At 43.6% G+C, this 17561-nt stretch overlaps 1 protein-coding gene across 1 annotated transcript in view; it reads right to left on the bottom strand.

Annotated features, from left to right (window-relative positions):
• Nucleotides 1–17501, bottom strand: part of whrnb (whirlin b) — a gene marked incomplete at both ends in the record, with an annotated part of 57127 nt that extends 39626 nt beyond the window's left edge. Inside the window, 4 exons of the mRNA XM_080049738.1 lie at nt 10852–11614; nt 12055–12124; nt 17285–17354; nt 17454–17501. Of these exons, the coding sequence (XP_079905864.1) occupies nt 10852–11614; nt 12055–12124; nt 17285–17354; nt 17454–17501 (951 nt within the window). The remainder of the gene's footprint in view (nt 1–10851; nt 11615–12054; nt 12125–17284; nt 17355–17453) is intronic.
• Between the last annotated feature and the right edge of the window lie 60 nt (nt 17502–17561).

Raw genomic sequence — 17561 nt, 5'->3', positions numbered from 1 at the left:
TGACAGGTCCATCGGTCTCCAAGAGGAAGTCATTATAGATAGTTTAACTGCTGGGCTTTATCGTCTCAGAGCAGAGTGTCAAATAGAAAAGGAGCTTCAGAAGCCACATGTACGTTCTCCGATTGTTCACAGTTCTGTCTAAGCAGCTCAACGGAAGAATGCTCATATGAATCCCCAGAGAGGGTTAGCTACTATGAGTATTCATTGTGTAAGGTTTAAAGTATGGAAAAACCACAAGCCCGGCTTCGATCATCTGGGTGAAAGATGGACCATGGACTCTATGGAAATGAGTAAGAGCCCTGAACTCCCCGAAATGACTCGTTCATTAACAAAAGTCATATGAATCCTGCGTTCAAACACCAATCATATTGTCACCAACATGACGTGGACATTCGGTTCTCAGTTGTTTGACAAATTACCCATGATATGATCGACGACACATCATTTCCAAACTTTTTGTAAAAAAAGAAAAATCTCCACAACGTGCTTTTTGTCAGTGCAAAGAAGCCATCTATAGACACCACTACAAAAACATCAACAGCATTCACACAATGAGTAAAGAATAAAGCCTATTACTCATTGGAGACAGAGTTGTCAGAATACTGAAACCAGTTACGACTACCATTTAAATGCCAGTAAGAAATACAATTTTTAGTGGCACAGAAAATTCCCATGGGTCATTTGTAAGGGCAACTATATGTACTTAAAATACTACTAAGAGAAGAAACATCTCAACAATTGGATCCACTTTGTAATGATAAAGCATGTATGATAGATAGATAGATAGATAGATAGATAGATAGATAGGTAGGTAGATAGATAGATAGATAGATAGATAGATAGATAGATAGATAGATAGATGAATATTACATAAATGCTTTAGCACCACTTATAGAACAATGTTACAAAACTGTGGCAATCAACAGAGGAACTTAATGGTGCTAATTATGTGCTGACCTATTATCAATCATTTTCACAACCCATTATCTATTAACAAACACAAAGTGCTGCTTCAGCGCCTCCAAAATGAGGACAGAGCGTATACCTTGTGTCCACTGAGCAGCACAGTTTGGTTCAGCAGGGCACGGTAACCCTGGATCTGGCTTGCGTTTCCATTGCCGACAGTACCCTTACTTGGTAGGCAGGTTTATGTTAGACGACAATAGCGCCAGTCAGACTATATACATTTTTCTCCAAACAGAAGACTCTTCCGTCTTGCCAAGGTGACCACACGGCATGGTTTATCTCTCACACATAAATTATTAATTCATCAGCAGACTGCAGTGTGTAGCTCCACCCTTTCGGAACTCTTTTTGGAACGGCTTGCTACCCCAACCAAAGGATGACAAAAAAAAAGTACATCACAGTTTGCTTATTCTGGAACCCTTCGCAACTTTTGATAGTGGAAACGCAAATAAATTCCTGCCTAGCTGCACCAAGACATTGCTGTTCAGTGGAAAGATAGGCTTTTTAATGTCCATAATAACCTAAGCTTTAAAATGTCTGCTTTGCCCCAATTACAGCCCTGATAAGATTTTAAAACATCCGGCCTCTCAGGAGGGGCTCTGCTATAAAAGACTCCCATTGCTTCTTCCTAGAGGGAGTTTATGATAGTCTAGCAACTAGAGCTTCACTAACAAATGACAAGAGAGGAAAATGCTCCATGACAAAGGAAGTCTCCGCAGGCGTGTGGTCCATTGACTGTATTCAGCAATGTATCACAACTGTGAATAAGAAGGTTGAGTCAGAAGTAGAACTGCCTTTTTCTATTCTGGGCGCAATGTTTTTTTCTGCAGGCCCAGGGTCAGCGCTGTGAGAGAGAGAGGCAAAGATCAGCACTGTAACCGGCAGCGATGAGGGCCACTCGAGTGTGATTTTGTGCTATGTATGCGTCCCCCAAACGGTGCTCCAGCTAGAATTGAGTGGGTGGAAGAGGAGCTCTCAGCGGGCTCTTGTTGCGTGGGGGGTGGGCAGGGGGGAGTTGGTGGGTGGATGGATGGATGAAGAGAGGGAGAGGCAGAAATATAATTGTTATGATGATAAAGCTGGTATGGATGGATTTATTTTTATGCTGGAGGAGATGTGATGAGGCCAGTGCAGACGTCAGAGCTGGTCACTCAGTGTTTGAAGGCCCTTCAGCCTGACTCCATCCACATACCACAGAACTCTTACCATCGCTTACATACCAAAGTCAAGGCCAGTTTATTCTATGCTATGTCTGGAGATGGAGGTGTATGGCCTCAATTACTTAAGAACATCTGCAGGGGTCACTTGTCTTGACTTGTTGGTTACGAGGAGAATATTTGTCTCACAATAACCTTGTGGGGGCCCTAGTGCTGTGATAATGGCATACCAGACTTAAATATATATATAGGGCGAACTCACTGCTTCTTTCGGAAAAGACAAAATAGTCCATAGAAAAATTATATTTGTCAGTCAACTAATCGGTCTCACATATTATATTTAATTTGTGCTTGTAGTTCTATAGCTGGACAGTATACTATATTATATAACTTCTTCATATGATTCATGTGCAAAAATAAAAAATAAATAAAGCTTGTACTTCAGTACAGTAATTGAGTAAATGTATTTAGTTATATTACACCTCTGGTTCACAGTTCATACAAGCCATATCAGCATTGTTTCTAAGGTATTATTTAACCATCTATATAAGGAAAATACTATTACATGTTACATACAAAAAATGTGATATGGGTGTGTAACTGCAAGTTGATTATAAACACACTGTGTGCTGATGTTGTGTCTCCTGAACACTCTTTCTCTCTGTCCGTCTCTCTATCTCACTCTCCCTCTCTCTCTCTCTCTCTCACTCTCCCTCTCCCTCTCTCTTCTCTCTCTCTCTCTCTCTCTCTCTCTCTCTCTCTCTCTCTCTCTCTCTCTCTTAGCCCTCATTAAAACATGTGTGACTCATGCAGTGTTGTGTCCATAGATAGTAGTCTCATGGTGCATTAGCTTCACATAATATGCTATGTGTATGAGCACAAAGACAACAAAACAGCTGCTTGAGTGTCCAACTGTAAACATACTTTCACGTATAGAGGGAAACAAAAGTGATCTAATTGAGTGCAGAGACATGAAGGTAGAGGAATGGTCCTAAAAGGGTACAAATGTTTTGTTAACCTTAAACATTGGTACATATTTGTACCTTCTTGTCTGTACCTCAGAACATGTATGTACCCCTAGTGACTAAAATGTACCTATTGGAAAGATCATTATTTGGACAATTACATCTGTAAATCCGTCATATATTATAATCTAAAGAGTACTGCTTTGCTAAATATGAAATTCAGAAAACTTGCAGAATTCACATTTTCAATGTACCTTTCTAATGGGTACATTTTTGGCACTAGGGGTACAATGTTCTTAGAGGTACAGACAAGAAGGTACAAATATGTACCAATGTTTAAGGTACAGTGTGGTACCCTGCTAAGGTACCACTGGGGGGGACAAAGCATTTGTACCCTTTTAGGACCATTCCTGTACCTTGATTTCTTAGTGTGTGTATGTGTTATGTTTGTTTGTGTGTGTGCACTATTAGTTAAATACATATTGTGCATGTGTACAGTCTGTATTAAAGATACAAAGCTGTAATAGTTTGTAAAGAGTTTTTTTGTGTGTGCGTGCCTGTGTGTGGCCCTGTGTGTTTGTGTGCATGTGTTCAGTGGAAGTTTATTGACTTGAATTGACTCTCACCTCAAATCCCTGTGCCAGCCGCTTTCATTTACTTGTTAATCCATCACAGTTACTCTACACCCCGACTCACACAACGATACCTACATCACACACATTCACACACACACACACACACACACACACACACACACACACACACACACACACACACACACACACACACACACACACACACACACACACACACACACACACACACACACACACACACACACACACACACACACACTATTGTGACAGCTGATCTGCTCTCTGATCCACTGTAGTAACAGTTCTGTCAGTGTATTCCCAAAGGCCTCTCCCACACACTAATGCCTGTTATCTAGAATACGCGCTTTGAAAAAACAGAGCTGCGTTCAAGGACACCTGACAACAACAGCAGTTTGGAGAGGGAAAGCAGCCAGGGAGCCAGGCAGTCAACATGGTTTGTTCTACTAACAGGCGGACACATCAAGTTGGCCCTATAACAGTGACAGCAAAGGATAACTTCACCCAATACTAAAATACTTTCTCCTCCTCCTGCATCCGGAACAGAGCAATTTGAGGGAGAGCTTTTTGCTTTTTAGAAGCTTGTTGAGAGCCTTGATGTGCTAGTGGAGTACTTTGGTTGGTGATTATGTAATGTTATTTCTCCACACAAGTACGTAGAATGAAGCAGTCATTTTCTAAAAATAAAAATAAAACAACGGCCAAAGTTAGACATGCAGCACACCGATGAAAAAAGGTATTCAAATGATAGATTCTAAAGGCTGAAAACAAATTGGATGTAGGCACTGGATATGCCTTTTAGTATAGAAGTCTGACTAGGACTTACTCTATAAAGGCTTTTAAAGGCCTGTACTATTTTCCAAATGCAGATTATTCTTCATTGTTAAAGTAGCTACGAAGAACTATCTGTTTCTGTTGATTGTAGCCCCGTTTGGACAAAAGCGGTAGTGTTTCTAAAACTACAGCGTATGCTGTCTCAAGGGCAGTACTCATCAGATCAGCAGAAAGACATGTAATGAGTATAACACACCACTGACTACCAGACAACATGAGAACCACTAACAGCATTAGCATGACAGCCCTCTGTTCTGATGCATGGTCCCTGTGCCAGAGGAGGGATGCTCTGACAAACGTACATACTAAATGATGACAGCATATCCCACAAGGCCGTTCATGTGCTGTTGAGGTGTAGTGAAGCTGTCAACGGAAAGAACTGGAGGAACGATTCAATGCAGACTGCACACAGGGACAATCATGTATTTTGATTCCTAATTTCAAATTGTCAATCAATTGTATTATAAATGTGCTCAACTATTAAGGCTGCATATTTTTTATAATGAAAGAGTGCATATCTTTTTGATTGTAAAACACTTAAGGAAACACACAAATGAACTATTCATGGTTATTTATGGAATATTTTAAACTGAAATCAAAGCCTCGCTTGAAATGAAAAGGTCATATTTTAGCAGAGTGGAAGTCAAGTTTTGTAAAACGGTCAATCAAGAGGTTGCATTTTCTTGCAAACAAAAATAAAGGATTTTAAATATTGCCATGTGCAATAATGTTTGCAAAGAAATTGTACCAGCCCTCAGTCGGAGGTCTGAGAGGCAACACAAGAAGAGTTACACTAGTGTGACAGGTCAGGTCAAGGAGACAGATCAGACCAGTGGAAGCAGAGCGTACCGTGACAGATTGGTACCAAACCCTTCAGACAGATCTATGGCCACAGTGACCACAGTGAGAGCAACACTGAATAAAAGTAGTATTCCACAGAGGACAATACACCGCACACTGAAGGCCTCAAATGAACTTAATCCTAATAAAAGAAATGCAAACTGGGTTTATGCGGGCTGAGAATTACTATATTACACCCAAAGGTGGCAAATAAAAGCTTGAAGCAGCTGTCCTTGGAATCCCCATGGCTGCATCTGGTTGCATAGCCTGGCATCGCCCGCCTACCTACTTCTGCTCAATTTTCATTTCTCTTCAGTAGTCAGTCTGGGTCCGCAGTATATTTGTGGGTTTTTTCTCCAGCAGATTTTTTACCGGTCCAATCAGCGAACAGAGGGAGTGGCTGAGAACAATGTTGTGCGCAAGTTTCAGTTGTAGTCAGAAGCCGGCGCACCAAACGTTATGCGATTGGTTGGCAGAGTGGCACTTGGCAGATTCAATAGTTTTAAACTTCAACAGACACCCGCCTTCAAGTAAGTTTACACTGAGTTTGTCAACTGAGCGATTCCAGACCTTCTGTACAAATGGAATGAAGTATGATGGTCTGGTAGGACCAGGCTACTGGTTGCCTTCTTGATCCCTCAAAAAAAAAAATCTCTTGTCGTTTTGGACATAAACAGCCCACCTAGCCAATGACAGTGGAAGTTAGGAGTGAGTTAAGCATCTGATCAAACTGCTCCATAAAAACACTATGGTAGAAGTCCATGTTATTTTCATCAATTATCGTGTGTCACTCCAGCTTTTTTTTGTAAGGGATTTATTCCAACTCTGGCCTTTTTGTGAGGGTTCTAGAGATAAAGGTCTTTGCCCTGGTGACTTTTGGTTCGTAAATAGCATTGCGTTGGTCGGCGTGTTTTAGCGCCCAGCTGCTGGTCTTTCTCCTGAATGGACAGAAGAGAAGGAAGAGGAGAACCATAAAGAATAACCCCGCGTTCCAAATCCGGTGGCTTTGTAGTTCAGGCTTGTACTTTTAGACTTTTAGTGGGAGTGTTTGATACTGATCTAAGCTCTAAAATTTGCTTTAACTGTGAGTCTGTGTAGGAAACATGATGGGACTTTGACTGCAGGAATCAGGGCGGCCAAAATAGCTCCTTCCTCTTCACAACTCTATTGAACTATTTGACCCTCTGGGTTGGTGTAGCGCATTTTCTTCTCAAATAATACCTCTCTAATCTTTACTAACTGAAAAAATAACTTCTAACTATTCTGACAGGTTCAATTTAATAAAGCATAACCTGTTCCAAATGTGTTCAGGGCACAAATACAAGTATTAATTTCTCACAAATCTATATTCAACACACTTATCTTCACAAATGAGATCCTGTGTGTATGTTTAGCTTTTTGCCTCACTCTCCCGCTTAAGAAAAGGCTACAGAAACCATTCCTGTAACTGTGCGGCCATTTTTTATATAGAAATGGGCAAATATGGCTTATCCAGGTTAGCTTAGCTCAAACAATAGTAGTCAAGGGGAGCAAGTTTTAAATTCCATGACGTGCTTTAGAAGTCAAGACCTTTGGTCCAGAGAATTAAAAAAAACTAATGTTGCCTTATGGTAAAACCTGACAGTTATTGAGAAACTTTCAATACTGAGCAAAGTCAAACAGCAACTCCCTCTATATGCAACACTGTGCAGGATTGTCTTGTCTGGCGCAGTGAACAGAATAACACTGCAACACATCTAGAGTGCTGTCAGGGAGAAGGAGCTTTACCCCTCTGGACTGATTCAATAAAGCCCTGTATAGGCAGGTGAAAAACCCTCTTTTGCCTGCTCTTAAATGAGAGGTTGAGAAGGCCCCAGCTACTCAGCCTCAAGGAAAAGTGTTTGGAAAATGTCAATGTTGTAGGTAGAGTACTGAGTCTAAACTCACTGAGAGAAAGCTTACAAGGTCATAATAAAATGGGAGAAAGGAAGACAGACGTGTGCAGCAAATGATATGATAAAACAGTACATAATGAGGAATGTGTCAGCAACAATGGAGGAACACATTCATTTTGTTGCCTAGAGAACTTTGTCTCCTCTCAGTTAAAATGCCTTTCCCTCTCTAATGTCATCTTTCTCCTCCATTAAGTAGAAAAATAGAAATCCTCTGGCTGTGGACATCCAGCAAGGCAGCATGGCAAGAGGAGATGCCAGGATATATTAGGATCAAACTATGATGTATGTGTCCTCTTAAATTAAAGTAGCCTGGCTCCGCCCACCTACCTACAGTACTTCCGGCCAAATTAAATTTTCCCTTCAGTAGACATTTTCCCTTCTGTACAAAAAAAATGAAGTATGATGGTCTGGTAGCACCAGGATAAAATTAAAGTAGCTGCAAGGAACTTTTAAATATTTCTGAAACAGTCTTATTTTTCCTCTGGTGATGTCAAATTACATGTAACAACTAAGGAGATCATCAGAAAAGAATGTTATTTTTATATAGACACTGAACAGCATCTGGCGTCGTAAAAACACTGCCACTTTTGTCCAAAGGGGCCACTAGAATTGATACAAACTGAAAGTTCCTTGTAGTCACTTTAAATATCTATGTCATAGAATATGCCCGTCACGCAACCTGGTATCACGCCGAGGCGCGAGATACACACGCATGGACCGGCGTGTAACTCACGCGCCCTGCCTGACCAGGGCGTGTGAGTTACGCGCGCACCTCCCGCCGTCAAAATGAATGGAGGAATAGTCTAAATGAACGGAGGAATAGCACCAACAGGGGCCGACATGTTGTCCCAGGAATAGCACCACATGTTCCCCCAGCATTTCAATACTATCTAGCTGCAGCCCCCTCGGTGGTTAGGGTTAGGGCAAGGGGACAGGGAGAGGTTATAATATCGACAAAAACAACCGCGGCCGCCATTTTGACCACGGAGGTGCGCGTGTAACTCACACGCCCTGGTCAGGCAGGGCGCGTGAGTTACACGCCGGTCCATGCGTGTGTATCTCGCGCCTCGGCGTGAGATCGGGTTGCGTCACGGCCCTGACATGATTGCCAACGAGCAAAGCAAGTTGATTCTAAGCCTTGATCACACTAGATACTTCACGTGAGCGAGGCGTACGTCTTTTTAATTAGGTTCCCATGTTAACAGGTGAGGTTGTTCACACTGCTCGCGTGTCAGGGCCGGGCTTCCTTATTTTAGTGTAATAAATTGCTACACCGCGTGCATGCTCTCTCTCACTGGCACTTGACCAGTATTCTCTAGTTTTCAAGTCGTTTTAAATATCCTAGGCCAATGCAAAATCAATGGCGATAACGGCTGGCAGTTCCAGAACTGCGGCACACATGAGGCCTGCAGTGTGAACACTAGAGCATGCGGGGAGGCAGCAGTTCAGCTGGACAGTTTGTCACGTCTAGTGTGAATATGGCATCGGTCCTTTTTCTTTCATTCTCTATTGTACAACAGATGTCCTAATACTTTTCTACCTGTGCCAGTCAACTGACTTCTCCCCAGTGGCCCATTGTCCAATTACCCTGTCAGTAATTACACCTGCATGTGTCCGAATGAGTCTGGCCACTTCATCAGTGTTGATTTGATTTTGCTTTCCAGCCACCTGAACTTTGAGTTGAGCCTGAGCCTGCTTTCTGTCTACCTGTCTGTCTGTCTACCTGTCTCTCTGCCAAAATCACTGAACTGTTGTTTATTGTTGTCTGCATGGTTGAGTAAAAGTGAGTGCCATTCCCACATCTCTCCTCCACTTTTCAATTCATAGTAAAACGGACCACAGAGTCATTTTGACATCATTTTGCCTTTGGATTTGAACACAATTCGTACTGTTATGTATGCATGTACGTGTCCATCCAATCCTGTTGTGTACATATTATGAGATAAGTTTGTAGAGATAAACAGGCTGGTGATAACCTTAAACCACTGCTGGATAAAAAGCAACATGATAACGTTAATTACAGGAGTAAGTTAGAACACCAAATGGCAGAAGACACAGTAGGAAGCACAATGCAAATATGATATCAATGTTTGTTTCTGCTTGTTTTGTGCGTTAATTACTGACTGTGATTGTGTTCCAGCCACCTCGTCGCTTCATAAAAGTCTGATCAGTCTGTCTCTGGCCATTTAATCGTCATTCAGTGGAGCAGGAGTGTTTATGGATGTATTTATGGATGCACTGTCGCATATTTCTTTTATCGATACTGTAGTGATCTTACATAATTCACCTATGGAACTGAAGTTCCGGGGTTCCGGGGGAACTGTTATGACTGGGGGAATTTCCTGTTTTGTCTAGTTGGCGTTTTGAGACTATCAAGAGTTTACTGTCTGCTCCGTTGTTGTTACTCGACAAGTGTATTAATGTCATTAAAGCAGTTAGCTCCGTCTTTTGACACTCCGCCTCCGACTCCCGTCTCTACACGCCACAATACATACATTTTTCATCAAACTGAATTTTTCTTTATTTTTAAACATTTTACTAGTACATCAGTGTCACTAGTAAACTGCTGAAGTGAGAGTTCCCTCTGAAGGTTTGAACATTGACCTATCAGGAGACAGCTCAAGTGGGACCTCACACTTCCAAATAAATAATAAATCGACTACCTGTTAAGAATTTGAACAGTTAAAGCTAAATTTGGTGACACAGCAACATAATATGGATGCTTGCCCACACACATGCGCACAAACACACACACACACACACACACACACACACACACACACACACACACACACACACACACACACACACACACACACACACACACACACACACACACACACACACACACACACACACACACACACACACACACACACGCCTTCATGTTTGACACTTGCGTCATGTAATTCCTTTGAATCTCTATAACGGAATGAAGACTTTTTGAGTTAACACCTGCAGTATCATCAGTTAATGAACAAATTAAATGTTTTCATGCAGCTCCCAATCTCTTCAGGGACTCCTGCTGACACCAACAGTGAGAATAGAAAATGCTTTCAACTTTTTGCTGTGGTTTTCTTCATGTGCAAAAAGAAATAAAGTTTGACATTCCATTTGCTTCTTAACTCTCAACTTGATCTTGGACTAGCTGAGCCAGCGGCACACACAGCATTGGGCCCAAGCCAAGTGGTGTAGAAGAATGAACAAAAAAGGAAGTGACTGGACTGGAGGCATCTTCCAACTTGGGCCCTACAGAGAGAGGAAGCGGCCCTCTCGCATGGTGTTTAGTAGGGCAGCAATGCATGGCCCAGTGCATCCGTAGTATTGCATGGTCCTCTCTGCCTGAAGCCTATATAGTGTGTGCACTGTGTTAGAGCACGCACACAATCTGCGAAAACATAGCCTTCACACACGCGAAAGGGCTCTGTTATTGGTGTATTCCTCCTGAGGCCGTTATAGAAGTAGTAATTAACCTATGTGATGACCTTCTGAGATAAACACGTGCGCATAGGCTCCACACATGCATCAAATCCTACCTTACCTTCACCGCCTCTACGTGAGAGACATGATCAAACAGCATGTCGTTCACGGCCACTATCTGGTCCCCGACCCGCAGTCCTTCTCTCTCTGCGGATGTGCCCGGCTCCACCAGGGATACGTAGATCCCCACGCCGTGCTCCGAGCCGCCGCGGATGCTGAAGCCCAGGCCCTCGTGGCTCCTGGAGCGCGTCAGGGTGACACGGCGCGCTTCCAGGTAGGGACCGTCCCGGAGCGACGGGACCAGGGGGGCGCTGGATAGCTCCACCGCGGGACAGCAGCCGTCAGTGAGGGGGGAAGGCTGCTGCTGCTGCTGCTGCTGCTGCTGCTCGTGCATAGAGCTGACATATCTCTGCAGTGCCGAGTCGTCCTCGTCTCCAAAGATCTCCTCCGCGCCTCCGCCGTTGCTGCTGGCCGGTAGCGGCTCGGGTTTGAGGTAGAGTCCCTCGGAGGTGTACTGGTCGAACAGGAGCTGGTCTGACCGCGGGATGACCTGGCGCAGCATGGGCAGCAGCTGTCGTTTCCCGGGGCTGCCGAGGATAACTTTGAGGGTCTGGACCAGGTCGTAGACGTTGCGCTTGGCGTGGTACACATTGAGACAGTGGATGAACTGCGCTCTCTCCGCGTCGCCCAGCAGCAGGTTGAGAGCGTTATGGAGCCGCCGGACGTTGGCCGAGAGCGCGCGGCCGCCCGTTGGTGTCGATGTGTTGGTCACCGGGGATGATGTGATGTTGAGAGAAACGCGCTCCAGGTCAGCGCCGCTCATCCTACAACATAGCGGGGAAGCAGCGCATCAGACAGAGCGGAGGACATGTGTGTGTGAACGCTCTTCAAGTTGATTCCCCACAAAGCGGTCAAACAGCTCACGGCGCGCCGGGGCAACTTCAACAGGTGAGCGGTGAACTGCGCGCGTAACGAGGCTGCTGTGCTTTGCCGTGCAAACGGCATGTCAGCCCGATACAAACCATTTCCACAGTGGCTGCTTGCATTCTTCTTGCACTGAGAAAATCATGAATATTACTTCTGTCCTTCTCTCTTTTTTGTTCAATGAAAAATAAAGAGCAGCTTGTTCGCCGGGACGATGATTCAAATAGTGTCCGGTGCAGGCTAATATCTGTAACAACACCACTTTACAATCCGTTTGAGGCTCTCTTTATCACTGTTATGATAACGTCGCTAATTATGTCCACAAAACAAAACTGCACACTCGGTCGGGTTTGTGTACGAAGGAGACTTCGCGGTGCGCAACTGGCAGGGAGCGCTGATGCTCTCAGACCCTTCTGTGTAAAGGAAGTGACGCAGGTGTGAGAGTTGTGTGTGTGTGTGTGTGTGTGTGTGTGTGTGTGTGTGTGTGTGTGTGTGTGTGTGTGTGTGTGTGTGTTATGCGCGCGCGCCTGTGTGTGTGTGCGCGCACGCGTGTGTGTGTTGCTTAGAAACTGACAACACTTTACTGTACATGAATATTTTTGGCAATGCATTGGCTGATGTCATATATTGTTGAGTGAGAGCAGAAAAGCAGAAATAGAATAGACAAAGCCGCTGAAGCCCTTCTCTGGACAACTGTCAGCATTAATAATAATCTTTATGTGTGTAGCACCTTTCAAAACAAAGTTATTAAATGCTTTACAGAGATGATCAAAACACACACTAAGCAAAAAACAGCCTGACATTCATCAAAATAAAGTTCCCCAAACCAGGGCACATCAACTACAAAAAATATAAGTTTTTAACGGTGGGTTCATGTGGATGCAGATGAGTGTCTGTGTGTCTGTGCCCGTTATCCTTTAAGCCGATAATGCTGCATTATTAGCCAAGGCCACTCTGACACTCCTTGTCATAACTAAAGCCTAGGGCTATTTTTAAACAGCTATGTCTAGGTATCTTCCTCCTCCTGACAGTACACTGTAAGAAATTTCCCTGTAAAAAAACATTAACTGGCAGCAGGGTTGCCATTTTCTTACTGGCGTAGAACGTTGCAAATAATGTGGCAAGTCCTGTGCTAAAGTTGGGTTGCATGCCTTCACACACATTTTGGCCTTCAACACTGACCATCCAGCGTTCCACAAGTCTCCCTGGCGTTTCACCTGAAATTTGGAAAACATTCATTTACATTTGTTAAATGGATGACTTTTTAGTCCATGTTTTTATTTATTTATTTATTATTCTTTCGGACAATTCCACCAATACACAATTTTCTCTTTCATATCTTCATACATCTTACTTTGTGTTGTCCGAAGGGTGACGGAAGAAGCCAAAGGCTCATCAGGTCCCGCCCCCATTTTCATCAGATTCGGATTTAGATACACAGATACACAGTTATTGTTTCAGAAACTTATAAAAATAAAAATAAACGAACAATAAAAAAATAAGAAGAAAAAAAACAGACGCGTGTTGAAAACACGCGGTCAATGACCGCGTTTCCCAGATTCGTTAAGAGCCTCTTTGGGCTAAGTACTTCTTTGGAGCGCTCTTAAGAACGCTGTGAAAGAAGAATGAGTTTCCCAGATTCGTTCTTAGCGAAAGTAGCTCTTTCACTAAGACGGAACTGTAAGACGGAGCTGCCCCACTCTTTCAACCTTCTTAGCGACCAAATCGTCAGTGATCTTGCCGCGTCAGGGAAATTTTTCTCCTCCACTTTTCGAAATAATAAAACAATGCTCAATGCGGACCACTGGCGCAAGAAACATAGACTAATAGTAGAGAAAAAAATGTTTTAATGTATTAGACGTTTACCACACACATGTGAGTTTATAGTACTACTACACATACAAAAAAAACAACAACCCTGTGGCATTTCACAGATATCAAAGAAACAGATTTAATTGAACTCAGCTGAGCGGCTCCACCTGCTAACGGCGTTGCCAAAGTCCACACGTGTGAGAAACCATGGCTGCAATACAACACCTTCTCGCTGCGTACAAACAGCCTCGCCGTGTGGGAAGCCAGACGGTTTACATAAATGCATACGTGCGTCAGCACTTCTCCCCACTGGACGTGCTATCAGACCGGGCCGTCCAGGCAAAGTACCGGCTTCCCCGTGCGGAGATCCAACGGCTGATCACTCTGGTGTCTCCACACAACCCGCTGCAATTTTGCCTTCAGCCCGGAGATGCAGCCCCAGGCTGCGCAGCGTTTTTAGGAACATATCAACCTTTTCTGAGGTCCACCAACCCGCAGCCCCTACCTCTTCACCACCAGTCACCAAGTACCACACATCACCCATATCAACTCTCAGGCCTGAAGGCTGAAATAAATAAACAGAACCAGCAGATGTAGGCTACATGTAACGTCCTGCACACTATGATTATTGCTGCAGTGTCCGGGTGCTTTACCTGAAAGTCTGGCACTGGAATGCTGTTGAAAGGGCGCACAATACGCACACGTCATTAACCTACGCTTAGATACATTCAAATTGCCTGGGACTTTTTGTTGCTAGGTTTGACACCCTCATTTCAATGCAAAATGATCCACACAATACATGGTTGAAAAGAAACCAAAATAGTTTATTGAAACCATATGGGGGAGGGGTGACTCCGCACTGTCTTTACTGGGCGTCTGCATCACCTGCAACGAAGGGAGATTGATTAGTGAAACCTTCTCACTCTTTCTTTTTGTTTGGTTCTGGAACTCCTGCCACTTCTTCCTCACAGCACGCCAGTCACGCAGGCCACATGGGCTGGAGGGGGACATCTTTTCGGCTATGGCCTGCCTAACACGGTTCTTCACCGTGATGTTCTTTTTGCCGCTTGTTCCACCGAATAAAACTCCCCGGTGCTGCCAGACCCCGTCCACTAAGACGCCCATCTCCTCCGCGGTAAACGACAGTGCCCGCTTGTTTCTTTTGCTGCCGCTTTCTTCCATTCTCACATCACATGTGTGTGCCTATATCCACGGGGTATATATGCGCTAATGGGCTTGATTACTACTTTGATACACTTGTTGCCACACACACCCGCACCCACACCCAGCCCCCCCCCCCCCACACACGATACATGTGTAGCCTAATTCCACCTGTGTGGGGGAGACCACGGGGCGCTGTGTGTGACTTATGCGCTGATAAAGAGGTGGGTGATCGATTCGCCTGGCATCGATTTATTCAGTTTCAGCACCACCGCGGTGGACAGCTCCCACTAAAGAGCTTCTTTCGCTTCATCTTACGGCTTCTCCAAAGATGGCACTTAAGAAGCCATCTGGGAAACACCCGTATCTTAGCGCTCCTTCTTAAGGCCAGGACACACCAGTCCGACTACCCGAAAATGGAGACTGCCGATTCAGGGAGCTCCAGTCTTCCCGTCGCGTCCGAAAAAGTGCAAAGAACACACCAAACCGACTGCTGACTTTCCGTACGCTCTGCGCTTGCGCGGGACGTAATGTCTCCATAACAGCAGGCGGCGCTAATCTGTATTGTGTCCCGAAAAAATACGGAAGCCGGAAATGATGGGACGGCTCTCTAGACCATAAACATAGATAGAAATACGTATTTATATTTATGGAACATAAAGAGCACCATTTTTAGCAGATAGTGTCGAGCATGTGTCGAGCAGTCAACAAGGGTTGATGCATGTGAGTACTCGCTGAACGAAACAAACAAACACATTAAAACGATGGCTAACTGTTGTTAGCTGTTTGTGCTACCCGCCTCACTTCCGGGCTTCACTGATTCGCTAGCCCTCCACAAATCAAATTGCTCCAACTGAAAGACTGCCCGGCTCAAAAGAAGCCCGACGACATCTATTGACACCGATTTCACGGCACACACCAAACAGATTTGTGTCCCCGCCCCCTCGAAACTCTACGACGGCGATTATCGGGCCGGTGTGTCCTGGCCTTTAGGCAAACCCTTCTTTCGACCCTTCTTTGGTCCCAAAGAACGATCGAATCTGGGAAACGCGGCCAATGGCATTTAGAGACCAACTTAGCAGTTCTCAGCTCACTTCAGTTTGTCTGTGTCAATGCAAAGTGTGAAGTGGCCTTGTATGTGGCCTGTTCAATTTCTTATCTGGCAGTCTAAACACACCTGCAAAAGTATTCAAAAACATACTGTTTGTTTGTCTGTCTGCTGGCCTCTATTATTCGTTACAATATTGTTATGATAGTGACATTCACATTGTGCTCAGCTGTAATTTTCAATAATTTTTTAAACATAATTTGTTTTGAAATTGCGCAAACTGCAACTCCCTTTGACATCTTCATCAAGTTCATTCCACAGCTTAATACCCTTTACAGAAATCGAAAAGGATCTAAGTGTGGTCCGTATATTTTTCTCAGTGAATCTTCCCTTTCTTCTTAAATCTGTGAGGAAACGGAGTGTTTCGCCTCCGTGAGAATGGTGACTGATTCACTCACTGCAATCAGGTGTGTGTGCACTGATTGGCTGATTGAGCCCAGGTGTGAAGAGGTTATATCTGCCCTGAGACCCCAGTGCTCTGTGCTGCTCATTGTTTGCTCTATGCGATGGTGAGAGGTTCACTCTGAGTGCCCTCTGAGTTAGAAAAAATAATTGTTCAAGTTTTTGTCTTTCGTTCAGCTGCTTGGCAGCAGTGGTTTGGTTCTCACTTTAGTTTGGTTATTAAAAGGTAGCCTTGTGCTTTTTTTTTCTCGCCCTCCCCTGTAGTCGCTTGTGCGATTTTGTGGTTATCCCTCCGGGGATAACTGTAAGACACCCCTGGGTCCGCACCCCTGTTTTTTTTACTAAAACAAAGTGTTTTTTTGCCATGTGCGATGCTTGTTGAAAAAAAAACCTTTAATCATCCTCAAAGTTGATCACAAAAAAGACTCTTGTAGCCATGACCTAAACCCAAAAGGAAGTCTGCAATTAATTATTTTTCAATAGCAACTTCCTCAAATGTTGACTGCCACAAATAACGATAGTATTGCAGTAATGTGCAGAAACTGATGGTAAGGTTTTTATAGCTATAGTAACATACATGTATGCATCTTGTTTGGTAAGTCATACAACTATCAAGTCACCACCATGATACAGTTTGATGTGCTTGTGACTTACTTACTAGCACAATGTGAAAATCCAACTGACAATTGCTTATTTATCTTCCAAGATAATATGATTCAAAAACACTACTTGGCTCGTAAAAATATTAACTTTGGCATCACTTAAAAGTAAACTATGTGTGCGTTGACCAGTGCTACAATGATTAATCGAGTCAAATATGAAATTAATTGTAAACTATTTTGATAATTTTCTGATTACAGTTCCTTAATGTGAATATTTTCTCAGTGTTCTACTCCTCTGTGACAGTAAAGTACTGATTGACATTTTCTGGACCAAACAACTTAATTTATAAATTGAGAAAATAATCAACAGATTAATCAACAATGAAAATAATTGTTAGTTGTAGCCCTGATTGACCATTACCCCATTATTCATTATGATTTAATAGAATATTTTGTTGTTTGCCAATCCAATAATGTAAACATACCGAGCAGTATCAGACGAGGCGTTTCAGGGATGGACATGGTGCTCTCAATGTCAGCAGCAGTGGCAGATCCCTGGGACAAAGAAAATAAAATTTAAAAAAGTGTACTATTGATAAGATTAGTCATTATATGACCTGGCATGACATGTATATAGATAAAAAGAAAACCTACATTTGCAAGCAGGATCAGTCCACTCATGCTCTCCGAGAAGTGAGCCATCACAAGCTGAATAACTGAAAATGAAAGTTCAATATCTTCACCGACAGAGAGAACCTCCTT

The sequence above is a fragment of the Ammodytes marinus genome (assembly GCF_949987685.1).
Source record: "Ammodytes marinus genome assembly, chromosome: 2".
NCBI lineage: Eukaryota > Metazoa > Chordata > Actinopteri > Uranoscopiformes > Ammodytidae > Ammodytes > Ammodytes marinus.
Note: the sequence above shows the minus strand (reverse complement) of the source record. Positions and strands in the feature narration are given on the sequence as shown.